Source organism: Apodemus sylvaticus, chromosome 19 (genome assembly GCF_947179515.1).
Source record: "Apodemus sylvaticus chromosome 19, mApoSyl1.1, whole genome shotgun sequence".
Lineage (NCBI taxonomy): Eukaryota > Metazoa > Chordata > Mammalia > Rodentia > Muridae > Apodemus > Apodemus sylvaticus.
In genome coordinates this window covers 1,547,661-1,571,549 of record NC_067490.1, presented here as the reverse complement: position 1 = coordinate 1,571,549, position 23,889 = coordinate 1,547,661, and the positions used below count along the sequence as shown (strand labels likewise).

Below are 23,889 nucleotides of genomic sequence, written 5' to 3'. Positions count from 1 at the left end.
TGAGCCAGTGGCGAGCGCAGTCCTTTTTGGGAGTTGTAGTTCCCTATTGTCCACGCTGCAAAAAAAGAAGTTAGGGATGGGTGGGTAGTGTGTGAGGAACTGAGGGTGTGTGTGTGTGTGTGTGTGTGTGTGTGTGTGTGTGTGTGTGTACTGTGTGAGGAATTGAGGGTGTGTGTACTGTGTGAGGAATTGAGGGTGTGTGTGTGTCTGTGCTTTTATTTTTTCATGAAAAATGGCCTCTTACGAGATCCCTATTTTCTATTCCTAAGAGAGGATTTTGTACTAAAAGAGGTTTGGGGAAATATAGTAATTAGGAGATCTGAGGTGCCTGAGTTGGAAGGTGGGTTGGGCACGCCCTGCCAGCTGCCCACCGCAGTAGGTCTGGGAAGGCCAGACTGCATAGCTCAGCGGAAAACCCTGAGAACTGTGTTGTCCTTCTCTGATACACAGTATCTAGTTCTTTGTGATCCCAAGACCGGAATTTCAGTAAGGCATCCCTCTCATCCCTCCAGAAGAAAGAATTGCCCTTTTGTTTCCAAGGGAGTTGTCTCAAGGATTTTCAAAAGAAAAACAAAATTGCAAGGATCATGGGGGAAACTGCATGGAGCTGATGTCCCAGAAGAATGGAGGTGTATATAAAAATCAGCGTGGGATTTGGGCCTTTTGGCCATCTTGTCAGTACAGATGGTAGCGAGGCCAGACTAAGAATGTCGGTCTTTAGACAGTGCCTCCCTCTCTCTCAGACACTTGCTTGAAGCAAGGGGTTTGTTTGGTTGGTTGGTTTTCTAGCTAATTTTATTCATTAGGTGAGACTGTGGCGATGTCCTGGAACCGAGTGGGAGGATGGGAATTAAGTGGGCTCAAGTTAGAGCAGGTAAGCTTCTCTTTCCGGAGTTTGGAGAAATACTAAGTATCCTCAAAGGTTTAAAGGGATACAAAATGACTCATTAGAATCAGAGCAGGAGTGGTTCACAGGGTTAGTCCCCGAATTCTGATGAGAAGGCAAGAGAAGTTTAAGGTCAGCGAGGGCTACCTGGGCAACCTGAGGTACAGCTTTAGGTTCAGTCTCTAATGAACACATAGAAAGGAAAAATTAGGTTGTGCCTGCCCAACCTTCCAAATAATAGGGAGGTTGAGGCAGAAGGATCCTTGCACTTTTGAGGCTAACCTGCTCTACAAAACGAGAGCCTGTCTTGGAAACAAAACATGTGGGGCTAGAGAGATAGCTCAGTAACTAAGAGCATTTGCTGTTCTCCTAAGAACAGGTTCAATTCCCATCACCCACATAGAAGCTCTCAACCATCCAAAGCTCCAGATTCAGGGGGCCCAACTGTAGGCGTGTGGCACACAAGTACCACACAGACATACATCCAAGCAAACTACTAATACACATAAATAAATACCTCTTTAAAAAAGAGGGAAGGGCTGGAGAGATGGCTCAGCAGTTAAGAGCACTGACTTCTCCTCCAGAGATCCTGAGTTCAAATCCCAGCAACTACATGGTGATTCACAACCATCTATAATGGGATCTGATACCCTCTTCTGGGATGTCTGAAGACAGTTACAGTATACTTACATATAATAAATAAACAAATAAATAAATCTTGTAAAAAACAAAATAGCCAGGTGGCAGCGGCACACGCCTTGAATCCTAGCACTTGGGAAGCAGAGGCAGGAGGATTTCTGAGTTTGAAGCCAGCCTAATCTACAGAGTGAGTTCCAGGACAACTAGGGCTACACAGAGAAACACTGTCCCGAAAAACAAAAACAAACAAACAAAATGAATAAAAAAGAAGGAAGAAAAAAAAGGAAAGGGTCTGGTAAGCAGTATCTAGAAGGTAATCATGTAGAACATGTGTGTTGGCCCAAAGAACAGGAGGATCCCTGTGAGTTCAAGGCTAACCTGCTGTTAGTTCTAGTCAAGTGAGACCCCCTTCTCTGGCTTAAAGAAGAAAAAGAATCAAAAACATGCAATCAACATACAGCTCAAGTTATCTTTTATTTGTTTGTTTTTTGTTTTGGATTTGTTTTTTTAGAGACAGGGTTTCTCTGTATAGCCCTGGCTTTCCTGGAACTCATTCTGTAGACTAGGCTGGCCTCAAACTCAGAAATCCACCTGCCTCTGCCTCCCAGAGTGCTGGGATTACAGGTGTGTGCCACCACCACCCGGCCTCAAGTTATCTTTTAAATAAAAGAACATTTAGGTTGCATTAATACTCCTATGATATATACTCCTATAATATGATTAATACTCCTATGATTAATACTCCTATAATATATGATATTTCGATTTTGGCCCTGCTAATAATGAAAGTGATTATTGATTATTTTGTGCTACTTGAATTTGTCCCATTTACTGTAGGAACATGGGCAAGTCGTCCAACTTAAAAATTCAAACGTCTGGCAATTTATTGCGGACATATTGAGAAAACCAACGGAAAAGACCTATACAGGCCACTTTCCTGGAATACTTTCACGTTTTATTATAATGAAATAATAAATTCTCCTCTTTTGAAAGCTGATGACAGTCGGGCGGTAGTGGCGCACTCCTTTAATCCCAGCACTTGAGAGGCAGAGGCAGGTGAGTTCGAGGCCAGCCTGGTCTACAGAGTTGCAGACAGTCAGGGCTATACAGAGAAACCCTATCTCGAAAAACAAACAAAGAAACAAACAAAAAAGATGGCAACAGACTTTGAGGTTTCGGCAAAACAGTTTGCTTTATTTAGGATCTTCCATTTAGGAAGAGAACCTCAAAATGTCATTTTATACATTCATACACACACACACACACGCACACGCACACGCACACGCACACGCACACGCGCGCGCGCGCGTAAGAAAGAACAAGTAAGCAAAATAAGCAGTCCAAATCAAAAGGAAATAAAATCCCTCTGCAATGAGGAGTTCTAAAGTGCCACGCCTACGGGCTGTTTTCCAATCTGCAGCCTCCAGCCACGACTGCAGCCTGCAACCCCTCAATTCTCGTGAGTCAGCTGGCGCCATTTCTGGGATGACCGAGAAGGGCGCTCTGGCCTTGGAATGACTTCTATGATACAGCCTTTCTAGCCGCCGCCGGCAACTGGCGACAGACTCTCTGGTAGGCGTTTGGAAATCTGCGCGGGAAGTGGATGACGAAGCGAGGGAGGGTTGGCCCAGGGCGCTACCCAATCGCGGCGCGGGATTCTCAGGCCACACCCTCTGATTGTCAGCTTGTTTCCCGCCGGTTTCCTCACTTTTGAGCTGTGAGGGGGGCGAGGCGGAGGCGGGGCTTCCGACTTGGGCTTTTAGTCAATCGGCCAGTATTAAAAGACAGCTCCAGGAGCCAATCACCCAGCCGACTCTCTTCCGGGATTCGCACTCCCGCCACCCGAGTAGCGGCCGTTACTGGTGGCGCGCGCGCGGATTCAGTCGGTGAGTTCGGCCACCCGCGCTCCGGGTTACCATCTTTGATTCCTCCTGAGGGCGGGAGGGGCGTGCCTTAAGTGTCACTGGGCGGAGGTAATTTGGGTTGAGGTTTTAGATTTTTATGCTAACTCGCCTGGTTCCCTGGCCTGGGTGTAGGCTTGGTGACACGGAAACATTAGGCCCTGAGGGAACGAACTCCAGCGCGGATATCAAAGATGGTTGCTCTTCAGTTGGAGCAAAGGGTCGTAGGCGTCTGCTGGGTTAGCAGGACGGAGTTTACTTCTTGGGGTACACTACTTTTCCTGTCAGCGTTTTCCCCGTGTGTGACATCTTTATAGGTAAAATCCACCCATGCAGTTTTGAATTTCTTTCTCTAATTTGTTCCTTAATCAGTAATTGCGGCTATGTAGCCACCGTGAGAGCAGGATTCATTTTGAAGATGCATTACCAAACACCTGGACGGCACCAGGTGTGCATAATTACTGTAAGTAAGGCGGCCCCAGGAGTCGGGGAGGTGCGCATGCAGCAGACACAGCTCCACGGTTCTGGTCCGGACAGATGCCAGAGACAGAAAGGGTCTTGCCGAGGAGCTACTTTAATTCTGTGAACTTAGCAGCCAGGAGAAAACCCTAGGAGTGATTTAGAAACGTTCCTTAACCCATCTAGGTTGTCGGTTCTCATCTGAAAAAAAAGAATGAAGAACTGCTATACCCTTACAGGGTTCTTCGCAAGCATAAATGAGTCAGTCAACTTAATGTGTTAACACAATGTTTAGCATATAAGCGCCTCTTTATACTTTAGCTTCTCTGGTTCTTTGCATTTCAAACTGAAGTATGCTGATTAGAGTATAAAATAGGGGCTTTGTGACTCGTTTATTTCTATTTACATGCTGTGTTATTCTTTTTTTTTTCTTTTTCTTTCTTTGGGTTTTTTTTTTTTTTTTTTTTTTTTTGGTTTTTTTCCCAGGCATGGTTTCTCTCTGTAGCTCTGACTGTCCTGGAGCTCACTCTGTAGACCAGGCTGGCCTCGAACTCAGAAATCCACCTGCCTCTGCCTCCCAAGTGCTGGGATTACAGGTGCCACTACCGCCAGGCTATGAGCAAATTAATTTTTGGAGGTTATTATTTCCTTGTCTTACTTGACTATAATGCCTGATGAAATCAATTAAGGAGTGGTAAATGGGCCTTTTTAAAAACTAGAACATATATAAGACCCTAAGTTTGATCCTAACTAGTTTTTCTGTGTGTGTGTGTGTGTGTGTGTGTGTGTGTGTGATATCTGTCCCATCCGATCCCGTTACAGATGTTTGTGAACCACGTGGTTGCTAGGAATTGAACTCAAAACCTCTAGAAGAGCAATCAGTGCTCTTATCCGATGAGATCATCGGATCATCTTTCCAGTCCCAGAAACAGTATATTTCACATACCATTGTTTCTCAAAATCCAAACGCTCACACAGGTGAATGGGTGGTTCCAAGGAGGGTGTCCAATACCCTGGAATTTGAGTTACGAACTGTTGTGAGCCCCTGTGTGGGTTCTAAGAATTGAACCTAGGTATTCTGGAAGAGCATGCAATAAATAGTCTTAACCACTGAACCACTTAGCTTTTTTTTTTTTTTTTAAGGGGGTCTTACTGTGTTGTTCATGTTAACTTGGAAGTCCTGGACTCAAGTAATTACATTGCTTCAGCTGCCCCCATAGCTGGAACTGTGGGCATACACCACCACCTCAGTACAGCTTACCATTATTTTTTGTACTTTAAACAAAGTACCCATCTGTGGGCTGGGTGGTAGAGCATTTGTTTTTGTGTGTGAAGCTCTAGATTCAAAACAAATCCCATAAAACCCCATAAAGTATCCCTTTCTATATAATGTATACTTTGTGTCATGGCCAAAAGTATAAATATGTACATATATATTTGTTCTGTTTTGCAGGGCAAGGTCTTACTGTAGCCAAGACTGGTTTCTACTTTTTCTTTTTGGTTTTTTTCGAGACAGGTTTCTCTGTGTAGCTCTGGCTGTCCTGGAACTCACTCTGTAGACCAGGCTAGCCTCAGCTCAGAAATCTAACTGCCTCTGCCTCCCAAGTGCTGGGATTCAAAGCATGCGCCACCACCGCACAGCTTCTATATTTGTTTTTTTTTTAAATTTGTTTATTTTATGTATGTGAGTACACTAGCTGTCTTCAGACACATCAAGAAGAAGGCTTCAGATCTCATTACAGATGGTTGTGAGCTACCATGTGGTTGCTGGGTTTTGAACTCAGGACCTTTGGAAGAGCAGCCAGTGCTCTTACCTGCTGAGCCATCTCACCAGCCCTCTATATTTGTTTTAAAAAGATTTTTGTTTTAAAAAGATTTATTATTTATTTTATGTATATCAGTATACCATTGCTCTCTTCAGACACACCAGAAGAGGGCATCATATCCCATTACAGATGGTTATAAGCCACCATGTAGTTGCTGGGATTTGAACTCTGGACCTCTGGAAGAGCAGTGAGTGCTTTTAACTGCTGAGCCACCTCTCCAGCCCTACTCCACCCCACCCCCACCCCTTTTTTTTAAATCCATGATCTACCTCTGCTTCTGACTTCTGGCTGTCCTGGAACTGGCTATGTAGACAAAATCAGATCTGCCTACCTCTGCCTTCCCATTTCTATAATCAAAGCTGTACATCACCATGCTTGGTAAGGTCTCTAGTCCTTCATTTTCCTGCTTCATCATCTCAGATGCAGGGATTACAGATATATGCCAACATGTTTTTAATCAAAAAAGGTTTTTTTTTTCCTTATTGGTAGTACTAAGTGTTGAGCACATGACCTCACACGGGCTAGCCAAACATTCTATGACTGGCATATTCTCCCACACCTGAATATTGTTACATGCTTTAGAATAACTGATAGAAAACCATTACCTCAAAATATCTTTATAAAATAAAAAAATAAAAATAAAAAAGAAAACCATTACCTCATGGTTATACACATCTTTTTTTGTTTTTTTTGTTTTTTTTTTTTTTGGATTTGGTTTTTTTTCCGAGACAGGGTTTCTCTGTATAGCCCTGGCTATCCTGGAACTCACTCTGTAGACCAGGATGGCCTCGAACTCAGAAATTCACCTGCCTCTGCCTCCCAGAGTGCTGGGATTACAGGCGTGTGCCACCACCGCCCGGTGGTTGTACACATCTTTAATCCCAGCGCTTGGGCAGCAGAGGTAGTGGATCTCAAAAGTGTGAGGCCAGCCTGGTCTACAAAATGAATTTCAGGACAGCCAGGGCTACATAGAGAAGCCCTATCTCAGAAGACAGACAGACAGACAGACAGATGTATCATTTCCATATTTACCCAGGTTTACCTCCAGTTATTTTTTCTCTTGACAGAAACAATGATAATGTGTTTCCTTTACAGGTCATGGAAAACACCCAGGTGATTGCCTGGGATGCTGAAGAAGAGGAAGAGACAGAAATATCCAGTGGATCCTTGGGGTATAGTGTGGAGCCTATAGGGCGTCTACGTCTCTTCAGTGGTACTCATGGACCAGAAAGAGGTCAGGGGATATTGGGAACTAAAATATGAATATGGATCTGTCTTAGAAGAAGTTGGAGGGTTGGTAGAAGGGGTGTGTGGGTGTGTGGGTGTGGGTGTTTCAATGGGCATATGAATAACTTTGCCACTAAGGATGCCAAAGAGGCCACCTGAGTTGACTGTTGGAGGTTGGTGTCTGGGATTTTCTAGGAGTGACTTTCTTTTGTCAAAAGAAAATGAAGAGCTTCAAATAAAAATACAATGTGGATGCTGAAAAGATGGCTCACTGGTTAAGAGTGCTTACTGCTCTTGGAGAGGTTTAGGTTCTCAGAACGTACTTGGTGGCTCACAACCACCTGGAGCTCTAGTTCCAGGGAGCATTGACATATCTTCTGACCTTAGGGCACTAGCACACATGTGATAGACATAAACTCATGCAGGTGCACACATACACACTGTGGGTGATGGTGACTGTGGAAGGACAGGACAGCAAAATGTTCAATGATTTGAAGTGGTTAGAGTTGTATTGTGTGTATTGTTTTCTTTGCTTTTGTTTTTCCTTTGAGAAATGGTGTCTCTATATAGCCTGGGCTATTCTGAAACTCACTATGCAGACCCAACTGGCTTCACAGAGATCCACTTGTCTCTGCCTCCTACGTGCTGGATTCAAAGGCGTGTGCCACACTACACCTAGCCTTTATTGTATGTATTTTATTATACAATAGCACCCACTGGGAATAGTGGTGCATGTCTATGATCCCTGTACTCAGGAGGTGACTCTAGAATTTCAGCGTAACCTAGGCTACATAGTAAGTTTGACAGTAATCGGGGCTACATGGTAAGACCCTAAATCAAATAACAAAGCAAGAGCTATACCTATAGCTCAGGGAAAGAGTGTTTAGCTAGCATGTATGAAGCTGTTTTCAAATTTGAGCAATTGGGAAAAAACAAAAATGGGACTAGATAAAATATTGCTGATGAGTAGTGTATTATAAATGCTCTTCTGTGCTGGCATGTCCTCAGGGTTTTTATTGTTGGTTGTTTTTTAATGTCTGTAAGAGCTCTGAGTGAACAGTAGGGTATCTAACCAGACCATCTTCAGGCAGGACTCTGGCCTTGCTCTCTTATATTTTTTTCTCTGATCCTCAGATTTTCCACTCTACCTTGGCAAGAATGTCATTGGTCGAAGCCCTGACTGTTCTGTGGCCCTGCCTTTTCCATCCATCTCCAAACAGCATGCAGTGATTGAAATCTCAGCTTGGAACAAAGCCCCTGTCCTCCAGGATTGTGGGAGCCTCAATGGCACTCAAATCGTAAAGCCTCCAAGGGTCCTACCTCCTGGAGTGAGCCATCGTCTAAGGGACCAGGAATTAATTCTGTTTGCAGACTTTCCCTGCCAATACCATCGCCTGGATGTCCCACCACCCTTGGTCCCTCGGAGTCTTCTAACTATAGAGAAGACCCCCAGAATTCGGGGAGGATCCCAAAATTCCAGAGTTTTGTTGGCTGAGGATTCAGAGGAAGAAGGGGGTGAGTTTGTGCCTTGGTTATAGGTGTGAAGAGACAGGGATGATGGATATAAACTCATTTTTTTATTTACCTTTCTTACCAGATTTTCCTTCTGGAAGGTGTGTGGCAAATGGATCAAGGAATATAGCATCCCCTTCAGTAACAGTAGTTCCAGAAAGGTGGGTACCAAAGTACCAGATACCTGAATCATTTGTTTTTGTTTTTATTTTTTTCAGACAGAGTCTATGTAGCCCAGGCTGGTCTCAGACTTGTGGTAATCCTCTGGGTTCAGACTCTGTGTATTGGGATTACAGGGTTAAGCTGTCATACCAGCTTTTAGACACATAAGCCTTTGAACAAGGAGTCAATCTTGAAGAGATGATTGGTTTTTGTTTTTGTTTGTTTGTTTGTTTGTTTTGGGAGTTTTGTTTTTGCTTTGAGACAAGGGTTTCTCTTTGTAGTCCTGGCTATTCTGGAACTGGGCTCCAACTCAGAGATCCACTTGCCTCTATCTCCCAAGTGCTGGGATTAAAGGGGTGGGCCACCTCTGCCTGGCAGATGATTATCTTGAAAGGTGGAGCTGAGGGCCTTTGAATAATCATTTCCTTAACTGAATTAAACCATAATGAGCACTTCTGATACACTCAGTGGAGATGAGAAAACAGCTACCAGCAGTGCCTGCTTTCAAGGTCCTCATAGCTGAATGGGGTGTCTCTATCCAGGACATGCATTCTAGGGATTCTTTTTCTTTACAGTGATGAAGAGGTCTCTTCTCCGGCCCCAAGTGTCGTCCCTGGGCCATCTTCACCCTTTGGTTTGGGCAGTGACACAGATGAAGAACAAGGTCAGCAACCAGGACTAGAGGAGTCCTCTTTAGCTGACAGCAGTGGTGCCGCAGGGGAGGCTGAGCAGCCTGAAGCTAACGGAATGACAGCTGGCATACAGTCTAAGCCTACTGAGCAAAAGTTGAAGGACACAAAAGTCAAGAAGGAGGCAGGCAGTGCAGGGGTTCCGGATGGGTCAGTTCTGGAGAGGATCCCCGCTCTTGGGGAGGACAGTGACACAGAAGTGGATGAACATCAACCTTCTGGTGCTGTGGACAGTGACACAGATGTAGAAGAAGAGAGGATCCCTATGAAGAACCAAGTGCTGCTTGGAGTTGGTATAGGGGATTCTGGAGCGCCTGGTGTGGCACATCTGCAGGACAGCCCAGCTGGTAGTGACACAGATGTAGAGGACAAGACTGTATCAGCTGTCCCTCTAGAGAGAAACCACACACCCATGGTGATCAACAGTGATACAGATGACGAGGAGGAGGAGGAGGTCTCAGCAGCACTCACCTTGACCCATCTGAAAGAGAGAGGAATTGCTTTGTGGAGTAGAGATCCAGGCACAGAAGATGTCAAGTCCCAACCACAGGTCCTTGTAGAACGAAGCCAGAGTGCCTCTGGGAGAGACAGTGACACAGACATGGAGGAAGGATCCTCAGGGGGAAAGAGAGAGATTGTCCCTGACAGCCCCATGGATATAGATGAGGCTTTTACTGTCACACAGTCAGAGAGCCAGCCTCCCCATAGGCCTAATGATGTAGATAAGGACGTGGATATGAGCTCCCCTGGCAGCCATCTAGAGGTAAATCAGGCCACCTCTGCTGTGGTAGACAAGATCGGAGCACAAGTGGAGGAGGAAGTCCCAGGGCCATCTGTTACCCTGGGGGAGAAGCACCAGGTGCCTCTAGAGGGAACCCAGCCTCCTGAGGAAACCTGGGAAACAGCTGTACAGGAAGGCTCATCCTCACCAGAGGTAGCTGTACGAACAAGCCTGCAGCCAGTAGCAGAAGATGCTGGGACAGAGTGTGCTGCAGCTGTTTCCAAGCAGGAAAGTGTTCATGAGGTGGGGGCCCAAAGCAGATCACCTGCAGCACCAGTGGAGCAGGTGGTAGTATACACAGATACTTCAGGGGATCCCATCCTGCCACAGAGAGAGGAAGTCCGAATCCCCACAGGAAGGGAGAGAGAAGCACATGTGGGTAGGACCAAGAGTGCCAAAGAGAGCTGTGATGGTAAGTGTTGCCCTCTGCTCTGCCTTTGACCCTTAAATTGGCTATAAGGGTTAGGAGAGAACTGTAGAGGTCTTTAGGATGAGAGCTGATTTTTCATCTGTCTCATATCTCTTCCTACCAGAACCTGAAGATCAGTGCCTTCCAGCTACCCAGTGCTTTGTGGAAGGGGAGAGCCAGCACCTAGAAGGTGAGGACATTATGTAGTTTGGATGTGAGTGCCAGGGAGAACTGGGCTAATCGCAGTGGTCCTTGGAAGTTGATGTGGCCAAGTAGGGTATGGGACCCTGGCATTCTGGGACCAGCTGTGTTCTACCCACATTTTCTTCTGTAGCTGTCCAGAGTTTGGAAGATGAGCCTACCCAAGTCTTCCTTCCACAAGAATCTAGACCTTCCCATCTCAGCCTTCCGACTCCAGGTACAAGGAAGTCTCTCCGAACTCCCAATTTTGCGTGCTTTCTTGTTTTCTTCCTCTGCATCCTTTCATATGCTGTTAGATTTACCTATGTTACATGTATGAGTGTTTTTCCTGCAAGTTCACTGTGTGTATCCCTGGTGCCCATAGTGGTCAGAAGAGGATGTCTTAACCCCTGGAACTGGAGTTAAGGACTGTTGTGAGCTGCCATGCGGATCCTCAGCTAGAACAACCAGTGTTCTCTTTTCAGCTCCTCATATTCTTGTTTGTTGACAAACAGTTCATGTAGCTGAGGATGACCTTGAACTGCTGGTCTTCCAAATGCTGGGATTGCAAGTGTGTGCCATCTAGCTAGGGATGGACCAGGACTTCATATGAATGGTAGATGAAGTTGTAACAACTCTAGACCCACCTTTCATATTCTTTTGCTATTTTACTGATGTTCTCCATTCCATCAGGAAAAGAAACCTATACCAGACATGGTGACACATACTTGTAATCCCAGAACTTAGGAGGCAGAGGCAGGAGCCCAAGGTTTGAGGCCTTAACTAAATGAGACCTTGTCTGAAACAACAGAATCCAATAAAATGGGTGTGGCTCAATGGTTAAGAGTAGCAATTGTTCTTCTAGAGGATCAGAGTTCAGCACCCATGTCAGGCAGCTGGCAACCATCTGTAACTCTACCCCTAGAGATTCATCATTCTCTGGGTACCCATATACACACAATATACACATATACATGTGAATAAAAATTTTTAAAATACATTTTAGGCTGGGCGGTGGTGGCGCGCGCCTGTAATCCCAGCACTCTGGGAGGCAAAGGGAGGCAGTTTTTTGAGTTTGAGGCCAGCCTGGTCTACAGAGTGAGTTCCAGGACAGCCAGGGCTATACAGAGAAACCCTGTCTCGAAAAAAATAAATAAATAAAAATAAATGAAATACATTTTAAAATACATCTTAAAAAATAAAACAAAAATTAGATTGCCTAGATTATCTTGCTCTAGTTCAGGAGATTTGGGGTTAGCCCAAAAACTCAAAAATTTTTCCCCTCTATATTCTCTCTAGAGATTGAACCTAGGGGCTTTATGCATCCCAAATGAGTATTCTCCTAAAATGAGTGTTTTCCTAAACCACATTCCCAATCCTTGTTTTTCAAATGAGGCTCCTGAGGGAGCCTGTGTGTGAGGTTATAATCTTCTGAATAATATTCAGTGTTACAACCACCACCCTACTCCCAACTTGGCTTTTGTAACCCATTTAGCCATTTGTGAGTCTGCCCTAGTTCTTGGCCTTAGTACCTTCCCCTCCCTTCCCCACCTCCCCCCCCAGACAGGGTTTCTCTGTATAGCCCTGGCTGTCCTGGAACTCACTCTGTAGACCAGGCTGGCCTCGAACTCAGAAATCCACCTGCCTCTGCCTCCCAGAGTGCTGGGATTACAGGCGTGCGCCACCACTGCCCGGCTAGTATCTTTTTTTTTTTTTTACCTGTGTATTTACCTCCTTTCTCTGATAATGTTTAGGTGCAGATACCTTGGATGTGCCTTGGGAAGTCTTGGCTACACAGCCGTTTTGTCTGAGAGAACAGACAGAGCCCTCTGAGCCCCAGCTCAGTGACACCCACTTTGAAGCTCATGGATCTCGACCATCTCTACCTAGGGAACCACCAGGACATCAACATCTGGTTCATACCAGCCCGGCTCACACAGAGCTGTTGAGAATTGAAGGCAGAGAGATACAGACTGTGGAGAAAGCCATGGGTATACCAAAGGAAATAGCAGACAGGGTGACCCCTGAGAGAGAGCCATTGGAGAGGGAAATCAGGGAAAGAACAGCAAACAGTGAGAGAGAAGATATAATAGGGGAAGAACTAACTCAGGGGACAGAGGACAGAGAGCCAAAGAAGGTGTTAGCTAGAGACAGTCAGAGAAAAGAGGCTGACGAGGATCCTGAAGAGAATGGGGAGAGTTTGGAGGTAGAAATGGAGATGTCCAAAGACTCAGAGATGAAAGAGAAAAAAGTAGAGAAAATAGAACCAGAAAGAAAATGGGAGTCAGCTGGTTTAGAAGTGATCCTAGATAGAGGGGTATCAGAGGAAGGGAGCCATGATCATAAAGGGCAAATTGCCAATCTAACACTAAAGCCTGGAGTTGGGGTGAAGGACCTTGAGGGACTTGTATCAGCCCCAATAATCTCTGGGAGCCAGGGAGATGGAGGAAAGGGAGACCCTTTGAGCCCCGGGAGGCAGCAGAGAGGTAAGTGTGAGGCAGGGGGAGCCAAGTGGTATATAGTCGTCATGGCAATTGGTGTCTGAGCTCCAGGCTGCACAACACTCAGCCACTCTTGTTTTATTCTCTGACTAGGCCGCTTGAGTTGCCAGATGACACCTGCTGGAAAGGCTTCCAGGGTGAGCTACTTTCTTTTTTTCTTTTTTTTGGTTTTTGGAGACAGGGTTTCTCTGTGTAGCCCTGGCTGTCCTGGAACTCACTCTGTAGACCAGGCAGGCCTTGAACTCAGAAATCTGCCTGCCTCTGCCTCCCAAGTGCTGGGATTAAAGGTGTGCACCACCACTGCCCAGCAGTGAGCTGCTTTCTTATGCTTCTACTTCTCCAGCAGCTCTTTGCATAGCCTTTCTTTAATCTTTGTCTTTATTTTCCATTTTCTCACTGCATGTATATTTGTGCATGTTTGTGAGGGCTTGTGTTTGGGGGAGGTGCATGAGGAAGCCAAGTGACAGCCTTATGTGTTGTTCTTCAAGAACTACCCAGCTTTTTAGAAGGGTAGTGCTCAGGATCTCAAACTGCTTAGAATATGCTAAAGTAGACTAAGCTGCTTGCCAGCAAGCTCCAGGAATCCTCCTATCCCTAATTATCCTAGGGAAGTAGTTCCCTAGCATTGGGATTCTAAACATAGCCACTATACCTGTCTTTTTACATGGGTTCTGGAGATGAAATTCAGGTCTTGGTGCTTGCCCTGCCTACTGACCTGTCTCCCTGATCCCGTGTTCCAGTTTTCTTGTTCATCACTCATTAGTTGGTTTCCATTCCTGTGTCCTGCCACCCACAGTTCCCTATATTGACCCAAAGGTCTCTGTGTTTCATGCCTCTTTGTCCTAGCCATGTCTTAGTTGCCATACCCACTTGTGCACGTCACTGCACTGAAGTGTTAGGGTTAGGGATCCCTTATGGTATCCAAAAGATTGCTTCCTCCCCCAAGGAGTTCCTAGCCTAAAGAGAGGCCACAGAAACGTGCCCAGTGAGTGTGCTGTGACCATAAATAGAATCAAACCAGACATGCAAACAGGCCTTTGGTCCCAGCACTTGGAAGTTAAGGTAGAAGAATCAGTGGAGGACACTGGAGGCACATGAACTATGACTTCCTAGAAAACACTGAAAAAGGTTAAGATCCTTGTCTGCCTCTTTCTTGGTGCTTTTTGTCAATTGCTTCTCCTCCTCCTCAGGATGATCCAGAGCCCCCAGACAATGGCCCGTTTTCTCCAGTGCTTGAAGCTTCAGCTCAGAGTCTCTTCACCTCTCAAAGCCAAAAGCAGTCTACACCTCAGCCTCTGTTTTTGACCTCTTCTTCTGAGCTACCCCTTCCTGAGACTCGTCACACAAAGCCTAATGTCAGGCCACGGCGGTCCTCCAGGATGACCCCCTCCCCACATTCCTCTGCTGCCCTTAAGCCTTATACTACTTGCCCCACAAACCAGCCTGCTGCCTCTAGACCAACATCTCGACCCACTCGGGGCAGGGCAAATAGGTCCTCTACCCGGACCCCAGAATTGATTGTCCCTACAGACCCTGAGCTCCAGCCTTCCACCTCCACAGAACAGCCTGTCATCCCAAAACTTACATCTCAGGTCACTGAGGGCAGGGCACATACCTCTGTTAAGATGCCTGAACCAGTTCTCACAGGTTCCGAAATCCAGTCTCCCACCTCCACAGAACACTCTGTCACCCCAGACCTCAAACCTCGGGCCACTCGGGGCAGGCTAAATAGGTCTCCCAAGAAGACCCTAGAACCACTTACTTCTACTGGCCCTGAACTCCAACCTGCCACCTTCATAAAACAACCTGTCATACCTAAACCCACTTCTCGGGTTCCTCGGGGCAGGCCACGTGAGTCTTCTGTGAGGACCCCAGAATCAGTTGTCCCCCCTGGCCCTGAACTTCAGCCTCTTAGCTCCATAGAACAACCTGTTATCCCTAAACCTAGGGCCACTCGAGGTAGATCAAGTAAGTCTTCTATCAAGACCCCAGAACCAGTTGTCCCCACTGGTCCTGAACTGCAGCCTCTTAACTCTGCAGAACAGCCTGTTGCCCCTAACCTCACATCTCGGACCTCTCGGGGTAGGTCAAGTAAATCTATCAGGACCCCAGAACCAGTTGTCCAAACTGGTCCTGAATTCTATCCGTCCACCTCCACAGAACAGCCTGATACCCCTGAGCCCTCATCTCAGGGCAGGACACGTAGGTCTGCCAGGACTCCTGAAGTGAGTGTTGCCACAACTTCTGAACTCCAGCCTTTCACTTCTAAAAAACAGCCTACCCCCAAGCCCACAGCTCTAGTCACTCGGGGAAGGACACATAAACCCTCCACTGAAGATTCTGAATCAGTTGGGCCAGTAGCCCCTGATTTTGAGCCTCCCACCTCTACAGACCATCTTGTCACCCCTAAGTTCACAGGTCAGAGCTTAACACTACAGTCTTCATCCCTAAGTGCTTCCCCAGTTTCCACTCCCCCTGAACTCAAGCCTCCTGTCCCCACAGCCCAGCCTATTACCCTGGAGCCCATTCCACAAGCCAATCACCAAAGGAAACGAAGGGCTACTGGGAAGCAGGGTTCCCACACAGTTCCTGTTGGTCATAAGTCTTACTCTCCCCCCTCTGAACCTGAGCCCCAATCTTCAGCCAGCCAAAGTTCAGGGGCCTCAGAAGCAGGTGAGTCAATTACAATCACTCCTGAGCCTACCATTCCCCTGGTGCATAACGAAGCAGCCGGGAGATCAGAGTCCATTCCTAAGCCCCAGCCTAAGGCTTCTCGAATCCCAAAGAAGCATTCCACTACCACAGACTCACCCTGTCAAAAACGTCCCCGAAGACAAGTCCCCCAGAAAACCATAGTCATCAAGGAAGAAGATCCTGCAGAAACAGAAGTGAAAGAAGAGGTAAGAGGAGAGCTGGGGGGGAGTAGGAGCCTCCCTAGCTAGCAGCAAGAGCTACAGGGCTCAGAGATGTTCACTGAGATGCTTTTCAGCCTCAGGAGATAGCAATTCCAACACCAGGCAAGAGAAAGAGGGACCGTGCAGAAGAGACCCAAGGAAACCCAACTCGAAGACGGAGAACTAAACCTAACCAAGAACCTGTAGCCCCCAAGGTAGAAAACAAGGGGCTGGGGATTGAGAGATGGGTGCTGCTAGTGTGGCCTGCTGTGACCATCTTTGCACCATCCTCCAGGTACTGTTCACAGGAGTTGTGGATTCTCGTGGAGAGCGTGCAGTGCTGGCTCTGGGTGGCAGTCTGGCCAGCTCAGTAAATGAGGCCTCCCACTTGGTTACCGATCGCATCCGCAGGACAGTCAAGTTCTTGTGTGCCCTGGGAAAGGGAATTCCCATTCTGTCTCTGAACTGGCTATATCAGGTAAGAAGCCAGGAGATGATGAATGGCTGGAAAGGACTGCTCAGCTAGCAGTGGAAAAGCAGTGGGAGGGAAGAGATGGAGAATCGCATTATCGAGGCAGTGGGCTGCTTTGAGAAGATTATCGTTAAGGGCTGGGATGACTCAGTAATAGAGCACTTGGCTAGTACGCTTAAAGTCTTGAGGTCAATCCCCAGCACTGGGAAGGACAAACAAGACACAGTAAGTTCTCTTCAGATAAAAACAGTTCTGCCTGTTCTTCCTCTTAGTCCCGAAAGGCTGGTTGCTTCTTGCCGCCTGATGACTACTTGGTGACTGATCCTGAACAAGAAAAGAATTTTAGTTTCAGCCTTCGGGATTCCCTGAGCCGTGCTCGGGAACGAAGACTACTGGAGGTAAGAGGCTGTCTTCTGCACCACGCTGCAGTCCATCCCCTGTACCCCTTAGAGATTTCCCAGTGGCCTTTGGCCTGTCAACTGCAGGTATCTATCTCCACCATTCCTCTCTTAGGACTATGAGATTCATGTGACCCCTGGAGTGCAGCCACCCCCACCTCAGATGGGAGAGATCATCAACTGCTGTGGAGGCACTGTCCTGCCCAGCATGCCCCATTCCTATAAGGTATGACGAGCATGCCCTGAGTCGGAGGAGGGAACAACTGGAAAGGAAGCGGGAATGAGAAAGGGTTGGAGGAATGATGAAGGGAAAGAGTTACAAGAATGAGGGAAGAGAGAAAGAGGTGCTGGACTCAGAGGGACCCAGTGTTGTTTTGAGGTTTAAACATTTTCAAATAGCCATATATGGTGCTGTGCATTGGCAGTTTAGCACATGGGACTTGGAGCATGAGGAGAAGTTTTAGGTATATACTCAGTGTAAACCAGCTGGGACTGCATGCCACTCTTACCCACCCCCACCCTAACATTTTTTTTAAAAGATTTTTTTTTTATATGTAACTACATTGTAGTTGTCTTTAGATATCCCAGAAGAGTGTGTCAGATTTCATTACAGATCGTTGTGAGCCACCATGTTGTTGCTTGGATTTGAACTCAGGACCTTTGGAAGAGCAGTCAGTGCTCTTAACCTCTGAGCCATCTCTCCAGTCCAAAATGTATTTTACACACAGAGAAGAGGAGCTGGAAAAACAGGCACTGGTTAATAGTACTTGCTGCTATAGCATGAGCACAAGAGTTTGGATCTCAGCACCCACAGCAGGGCCTCACAAATACTCCAGCAGCAAGGAAGGCAAAATCCTCTTTTGGCTTTCTGTTTAAGTAATTGATTAATATATTAAGATTTATTTATGTGGGGAGGTGGTGGAACACGCCTGTAATCCCAGCACTTGGGATGCAGAGGTAGGCGGATTTCTGAGTTTCAGGTCGGCCTGGTCTACAGAGTGAGTTCCAGGACAGCCAGGGATACACAGAGAAACCCTGTCTCCAAAAAACAAATAAAACAAAAACAAAGATTTATTTATTAAACTGGCTATGGTGGGGATCCTAACACTTAGGCAGGGGCAGGAAAATCTCTGAATTTGAGGCCATCCTGGTCTTCATAGCAAGTTCCAGGACAGCCAAGATTACATAGGACTGTGTCTCAAAGGAAAAGAAAACAAAGAAAAAGACTTATTTATTTCATATGTGTGGATGTTTTGCCTGAATGTATGTCTGCACTATTTGTGTACCTGGTGCTGGTAAAGGGCAGAAGAGAATAAAGGGTGTTGGGGTGGTGGTGGTGGTGCATGCCTGTAAACAACACTCTGGGAGGCAGAAGCAGGCGGATTTCTGAGTTCGAGGCCAGCCTGGTCTACTCTACAAAGTGAGCTCCAGGCTCCAGGACAGCCAGGGCTATACAGAGAAACCCTGTCTCGAAAAAACTAAATCCAAAAAACCAAAAAAAAAAAAAAGAGAGAGAGAGAGAGAATAAAGAGTGTTGGATCCCCTGAGACTGGCATTACAGATTGTTGGAAGCTACCATGTAGGTGCTGGGAATCAAGCCAGGGTCAAAAAATATATATACTTTGCTTTGCACCCATAGTTAATAGTTTTAATTATGTTACACTTCTTTCTTCCTTCCTTTTTAAAAAAAAATCCTGTAGTCAGGCAACCCTTTAATGCAGTTCCATAAAATTATTTTTGTTGCCACTTTATGACTGTGATTTGCTGCTATTATAAACTGTAACTGTATTGTTCAAAAGTCTTAAGCAATTCCTGTAAAAGGATTGTTTGTCTCCCACAAAGGGGTTGTGTCCCACCTGTCTTAACCCGGTGGCGGTGGTGCACACCTTTAATCCCAGCACTCGGAGGCAGAGGTAGGCGGATTTCTGATTTTGAGGCCAGCCTGGTCTACAGAGTGAGTTCCAGGACAGCCAGGGCTATACAGAGAAACCCTGTCTCGAAAACAACAACAACAAAAAAAGAACATAAGTGTAGGTGAACTACTTTTTTTTTTGGGGGGGGGGGGTAATTTTTTTAATCCGTTTTTCCCCTCATTTTTCTTTTTTCTTTTTTTTTAAAAGATTTATTTTATGTATGTGAGTATACTGTCACTGTCTTCAGACACTGGAAGAGGGCATAAGATCATTAACCATTACAGATGGTTGTGGTGGGAATTGAACTCAGAGATCTCTCCAAGAGGAGTCAGTGCTCTTACTGCTGATCCATCTCTCCAGCCCCTTAATTTTTTTTTATTTGTTTTTTATTGTTTTGTTTTGCTTTTAAAACAGAATTTTACACCATAGTTTAGCTAGCCTTGAACTCACTACATAATCCAAACTGGCCTGAAACTGACCCCTCTGCCTCAGTTTCCCCAGTGTTAAGGTGAGGAAGGAAAGCATGCCTATGAGTCCAGCTTTTGGGAGTCTGAGGTAGGAGGATCCAGCAGTTCAGAGTCATTCTTGGCAACTTTGAGAGTTACCTGAGAATGTCTCAAATCTCCCCATAACAGACAAACAGAAAATGGTTTTAGTAGGGTATGGTCTTAGTCAGGGTTTCTCTTCCTGCACAAACATCATGACCAAGAAGAAAGTTGGGGAGGAAAGGTTTTATTGAGTTTACACTTCCACACAGCTGTTCATCACCAAAGGAAGTCAGGACTGGAACTCGTAGGAAGCAGGAGCTGATATAGAGTCCATGGAGGGATGTTTCTAACTGGCTTGCTCAGCTTACTCTCTCTCTCCCCCTCTTTTTTTGTTTTGTTTTTGTTTTGTTTTTGTTTTGTTTGTTTGTTTTTCCGAGACAGGGTTTCTCTGTGTAGTCCTGGCTGTCCTCAAACTCAGAAATCTGCCTGCCTCTGCCTCCCAAGTGCTGGGATTAAAGGCATGAGCCACCACTGGCTTGCTGCTTACCCTCTTATAGAGCTCAAGACTACCAGCCCAGAGAGGGCACCTCTCACAAGGGGCCGTCCCGCCTTGATCACTAATTGAAAAAATGCCCCACAGCTGGATCTCATGGAGGCACTTCCCCAACTGAAGTTCCTCTGTCTGTAATAACCCCAGCCTGTGTCAAGTCAACAGAAAACCAGCCAGTAAACTTATCTTCAACAAAATCAACAATAGTTTTCCAGTTAGCTGAAAGATGTCTTTTTGTTGTTTTGTTTGTTGGTTAAGACAGTGTCTCTCTACATAGCTCCAGATGTCCTGGAACTCATTATGTAGACCAGGCTAGCCTGAAACTCACTGAGATCCACCTACCTTTGCCTCCTGAATACTTGGAGTAAAGGGAAGCGCCACTATGCCCAGCTTTGTTGTTGTTTTGAGGTGGCAAGTTTTTTGTTTTTGTTTTGTTTTTCTTTTTGGTTTTGTAGACTTTTTGGTTTTGTTTGAGACTTTGTAGCTCAGGCTATGCCTTTGACTCAGTCTATCTACCAAGTGGTGTGATTTACAGGCCTGTGCTGTGACAAACTGGAAGATGTATTTTATATTTGTTTGCAGAATTTTGCCAAGTATGGTGGTACACACCTGTAGTACGTACCTACTATTTGTTCAAGGGGTAAGAGGGTCACTTGACCACAAGAGTTCAAGGACAGACTGAGAAACACAAACACACACACACACACACACACACACACACGCGCGCGCGCGCACACACACACACACACACACTTTTGATTTTATGTTTTTTTTTCTCCCAGACAAGGTTTCTCTGCAGCCCTGGTTGTCCTGGAATTTACTCTGTAGACCAAACTGACCTGGAACTCAGAGATCTACCTGCCTTTCTGCCTCTTCCTCCCACAGTCGTGCCCCTCTCCTCTGCACAGCAAGAACCTTTTCTTTTTTCTTTTCTTTTCTTTTCTGTTCTGTTCTTTTCCTTTCCTTTCTTTCCCTCCTTCCCTCCCACTCTTTCTTTCTTTCTTTCTTTTCTTTCTTTTTTTTCTTTCTTTCTTTCTTTCTTTCTTTCTTTCTTTCTTTCTTCTTTCTTGTTTTTAATTTTATATATGTGATACACTGTAGCTGTCCTCAGACACCCCTGAAGAGGGTGTCAGATCTCATTACAGATGGTTGTGAGCTACCATGTGGTTGCTGGAAGTTGAATTCAGGACCTCTGGAAGAGCAGTCAGTACTCTTAACCACTGAGACATCTCTCTCTCTCTTGTCCCATTTCTTTTCCTTTTTTTTTTCTTTTTCTTTTCTTTTTTTTTTTTGTTTTTTTTGTTTTTTTGGATTTGGTTTTTTAGAGACAGGGTTTCTCTGTATAGCCCTGGCTGTCCTGGAACTCACTCTGTAGACCAGGCTGGCCTCAAACTCAGAAATCCACCTGCCTCTGCCTCCCAGAGTGCTGGGATTACAGGCATGCACCACCACCGCCCGGCCAAACTTCCATTTCTTAAAAACAAAAAGCTAAAGTTTTTATAAAGCCCATATATTTATTGTATTTCCTGATTCTCTACTATGTAGTGCCCCTCGGCCCCACTCTACACCCTGCCTTTGTAGGAATTGACTTCCCAGGAGGCCAGCTGTCCCTGAGAGTATTCCTTAGTAAGGATTTTTCCATTTATATTGATTTTGTCTTATCCCACTATATTCTGTATCTCATGCAAATTATTATAAAAGCTGCAATGGGGTGGGGGGCTGGGAAAGGAGCTGGGTTGGCAGCCTGCTTCCTAGCTTATACAATACTCTGGGCTTGATACCTAGCACATATAATACATACCTGTAATCCCAGCACTCTGAAGATGGAGACAAGAGATCAGAAATTCAAGATTATCTTTAACTACAGAGTAAATTTCAGGCCTACTTGGTTAGTTATATGAACCCCTTTTCAAAGACAGGGGAAGGTAGATTGAGCTTTTTGAGTGACTGTGTGTATGTGGTCTCAGTTCTGAGACGGCTTAATGGGTCCTGCATCTGTTTCAAGGTTCCTTCCTTCCTAACCTTCTTTGCTGTCTCTTCACAGCGTCACCGAGTTGTCATAACTTGCACTGAAGACCTACCTCAATGTGCTGTTCCATCTCGCCTGGGGCTACCCCTCCTCTCTCCTGAGTTCCTCCTGACTGGAGTGCTGAAGCAGGAAGTCATGCCAGAGGCCTTTGTCCTCACCAATTTGGAAATGTCATCTACCTAAAAAAAAAAAAAAAAATGTACCTCTACCCTCTCAGAGTAGCAAACAGTCTTAGAAAGCACTTGGAAAAAGGAACATACACATACACAAGACAGGGGAAGGTGATTTACACCTTTAATCTCAACACTTGGGATGCAAAAATAATCATATTTTTGTGAGTTCTGGGCCAACCAGAGGTACATGACAAGGCCCTATCTCAAAAACCAAAACAACAAACCTCAGGGTTTCACAAAAGCCTAAGATGTATTGCTATAATTGCTTTGGGAATGTGACTAAGACCTAAAAAGTTTTTTTGGAAAAAAAAAAAACAACACTTTTTTCCTAAGATAACCATTTTTAAGATGGCTCCCCCAAGCTGGGGTGTAGCTCTGCACAGAGCACCTGCCGTTAGCCAGGCTATGCTCTGCAGGCTGCAGCTGCTCTGATGAAGCTGTTCAGGCTCAGCACCTGCTTCTTCCTGGTTGGGAAGCCAGCATTTCCCCTTTTCTTACTCAGCATGAGCCAGCTTCCAGGAGTTCCTGATTGAGAAGACCAGGGATGCTCATGGGTGTGGTCAGGAAAGGCTTTAGTTCTGCTGCACTTACTCTACTTTCCAGTGTTTGCAATTAGCTGTGGTCATCTCCAGGAGGTCAGTGCTCACTCTGCCTTCCTGATGGCAAGTTTCTGTGTGGAGACACTTGATTTAGAATAAATTATATTTGTTTTTTAAAGTTGGCCACTTTCCAGGATGTAGGGAAAGTAGAACTCATGGATACTGCTGGTGTTTGGCTTGTCCTCTGTAGTAAACAGTACCAAAGTTCCTTTAAAGTAAGTGCAGAGCAAGGCATGGGCATTTCCTGTAGTCCCAGTTCAGCCTGGCTTGAAAGAGTCTGGGCATGGTGGTACATCCCTTTAATCCCAGCACTTGGGAGGCAGACATAGGCCTGTCTTTGAGTTCAAGCCAGCCAGGTCTACAGAGTGAGTTCTAGAACAGTCAGGGCTGTTAACAGAGTAAACCCTGTTTTGAAAGAGAAGGGAAAAAAATTTTTTTTGGTTTTTATAATTTTCTCTGGTCATCTCTAAGGTAAGTCACTACTCATTGTGCCTGCCTGATTACTATATGACCCAGCAATACTATCCTGCCTCCCTTTGGAAATTCTATAAGCAAAGAAAAATTTTAAACATGCATTTGATATGTAATCTCATTAGTCTGGATAAAGGCTAGTGGGATCAGAAGTTCAAGGTCAGCTTTGGCTACATAGCAAATTAGAGGCCAGTCCAAACTACAAAAGATTCAAAAAAGAAAAGCACTTGACTAATGTTCAATCTTTTTGGTTGGGCTAGGGCTTGAACCTGGAGCTTCCTCTATGCATGCTAGGCAAAGCCTCTACCACTAAACCTCAATCTGGCCCTTACCTCTTTCCAAATATAGAAAAACAGTAGATGCTTGTTCAGCAAGGATGAATATATAAATATGCTGTCTGCATAGAAAGAAATGTTCAGACATGAAGTGAAAACACAGTATTTGAGGGTGTTTGTCGAGGACACCCTAACTAAAAGAGCAAGACACAAGGGACAGAGTTGATTCCACCTGCATATATATTTATAATGTGTGAATTCACAAAGATAAGAGCAAATTGATGCTTGCCAGATTCTGAGTGCACAGAAGCTGTTCAAGTTCCCACTGTGGGGAGTTCAAAGACTTGAAGTCAAAGGAATTGTACATAGTGCAGAATATTAAATGCTATTGTATAAAAGGTTTTTTATTTTGCTTTATGAATTTCACTTCATTAAAAAAAGAGTTGCTTACTTTA

General features: G+C 45.4%; 1 protein-coding gene across 8 annotated transcripts; it reads left to right on the top strand.

Moving 5' to 3' along the window:
- Positions 1 to 3,235: 3,235 nt before the first annotated feature.
- On the top strand, positions 3,236 to 23,889 carry Mdc1 (mediator of DNA damage checkpoint 1). 8 transcript variants are annotated; one of them, XM_052163059.1, is made up of 16 exons: positions 3,799 to 3,889; positions 6,807 to 6,945; positions 8,073 to 8,453; positions 8,536 to 8,611; positions 9,188 to 10,494; positions 10,616 to 10,681; positions 10,826 to 10,909; positions 12,426 to 12,662; positions 13,266 to 13,309; positions 14,363 to 15,845; positions 15,978 to 16,072; positions 16,162 to 16,281; positions 16,362 to 16,544; positions 16,811 to 16,936; positions 17,052 to 17,162; positions 21,932 to 23,889. In XM_052163059.1, exons 1-16 carry the CDS (start codon positions 3,845 to 3,847, stop codon positions 22,097 to 22,099), a joined length of 4,665 nt encoding a protein of 1,554 aa, XP_052019019.1. In that variant the 5' UTR covers positions 3,799 to 3,844; the 3' UTR covers positions 22,100 to 23,889. The 8 variants fall into 8 exon arrangements, with proteins under 8 accessions (XP_052019013.1, XP_052019014.1, XP_052019012.1 ...); XM_052163055.1 differs by having other exon boundaries at positions 12,426 to 13,157; positions 14,363 to 15,590; positions 15,675 to 16,072; XM_052163056.1 differs by having other exon boundaries at positions 12,426 to 13,157.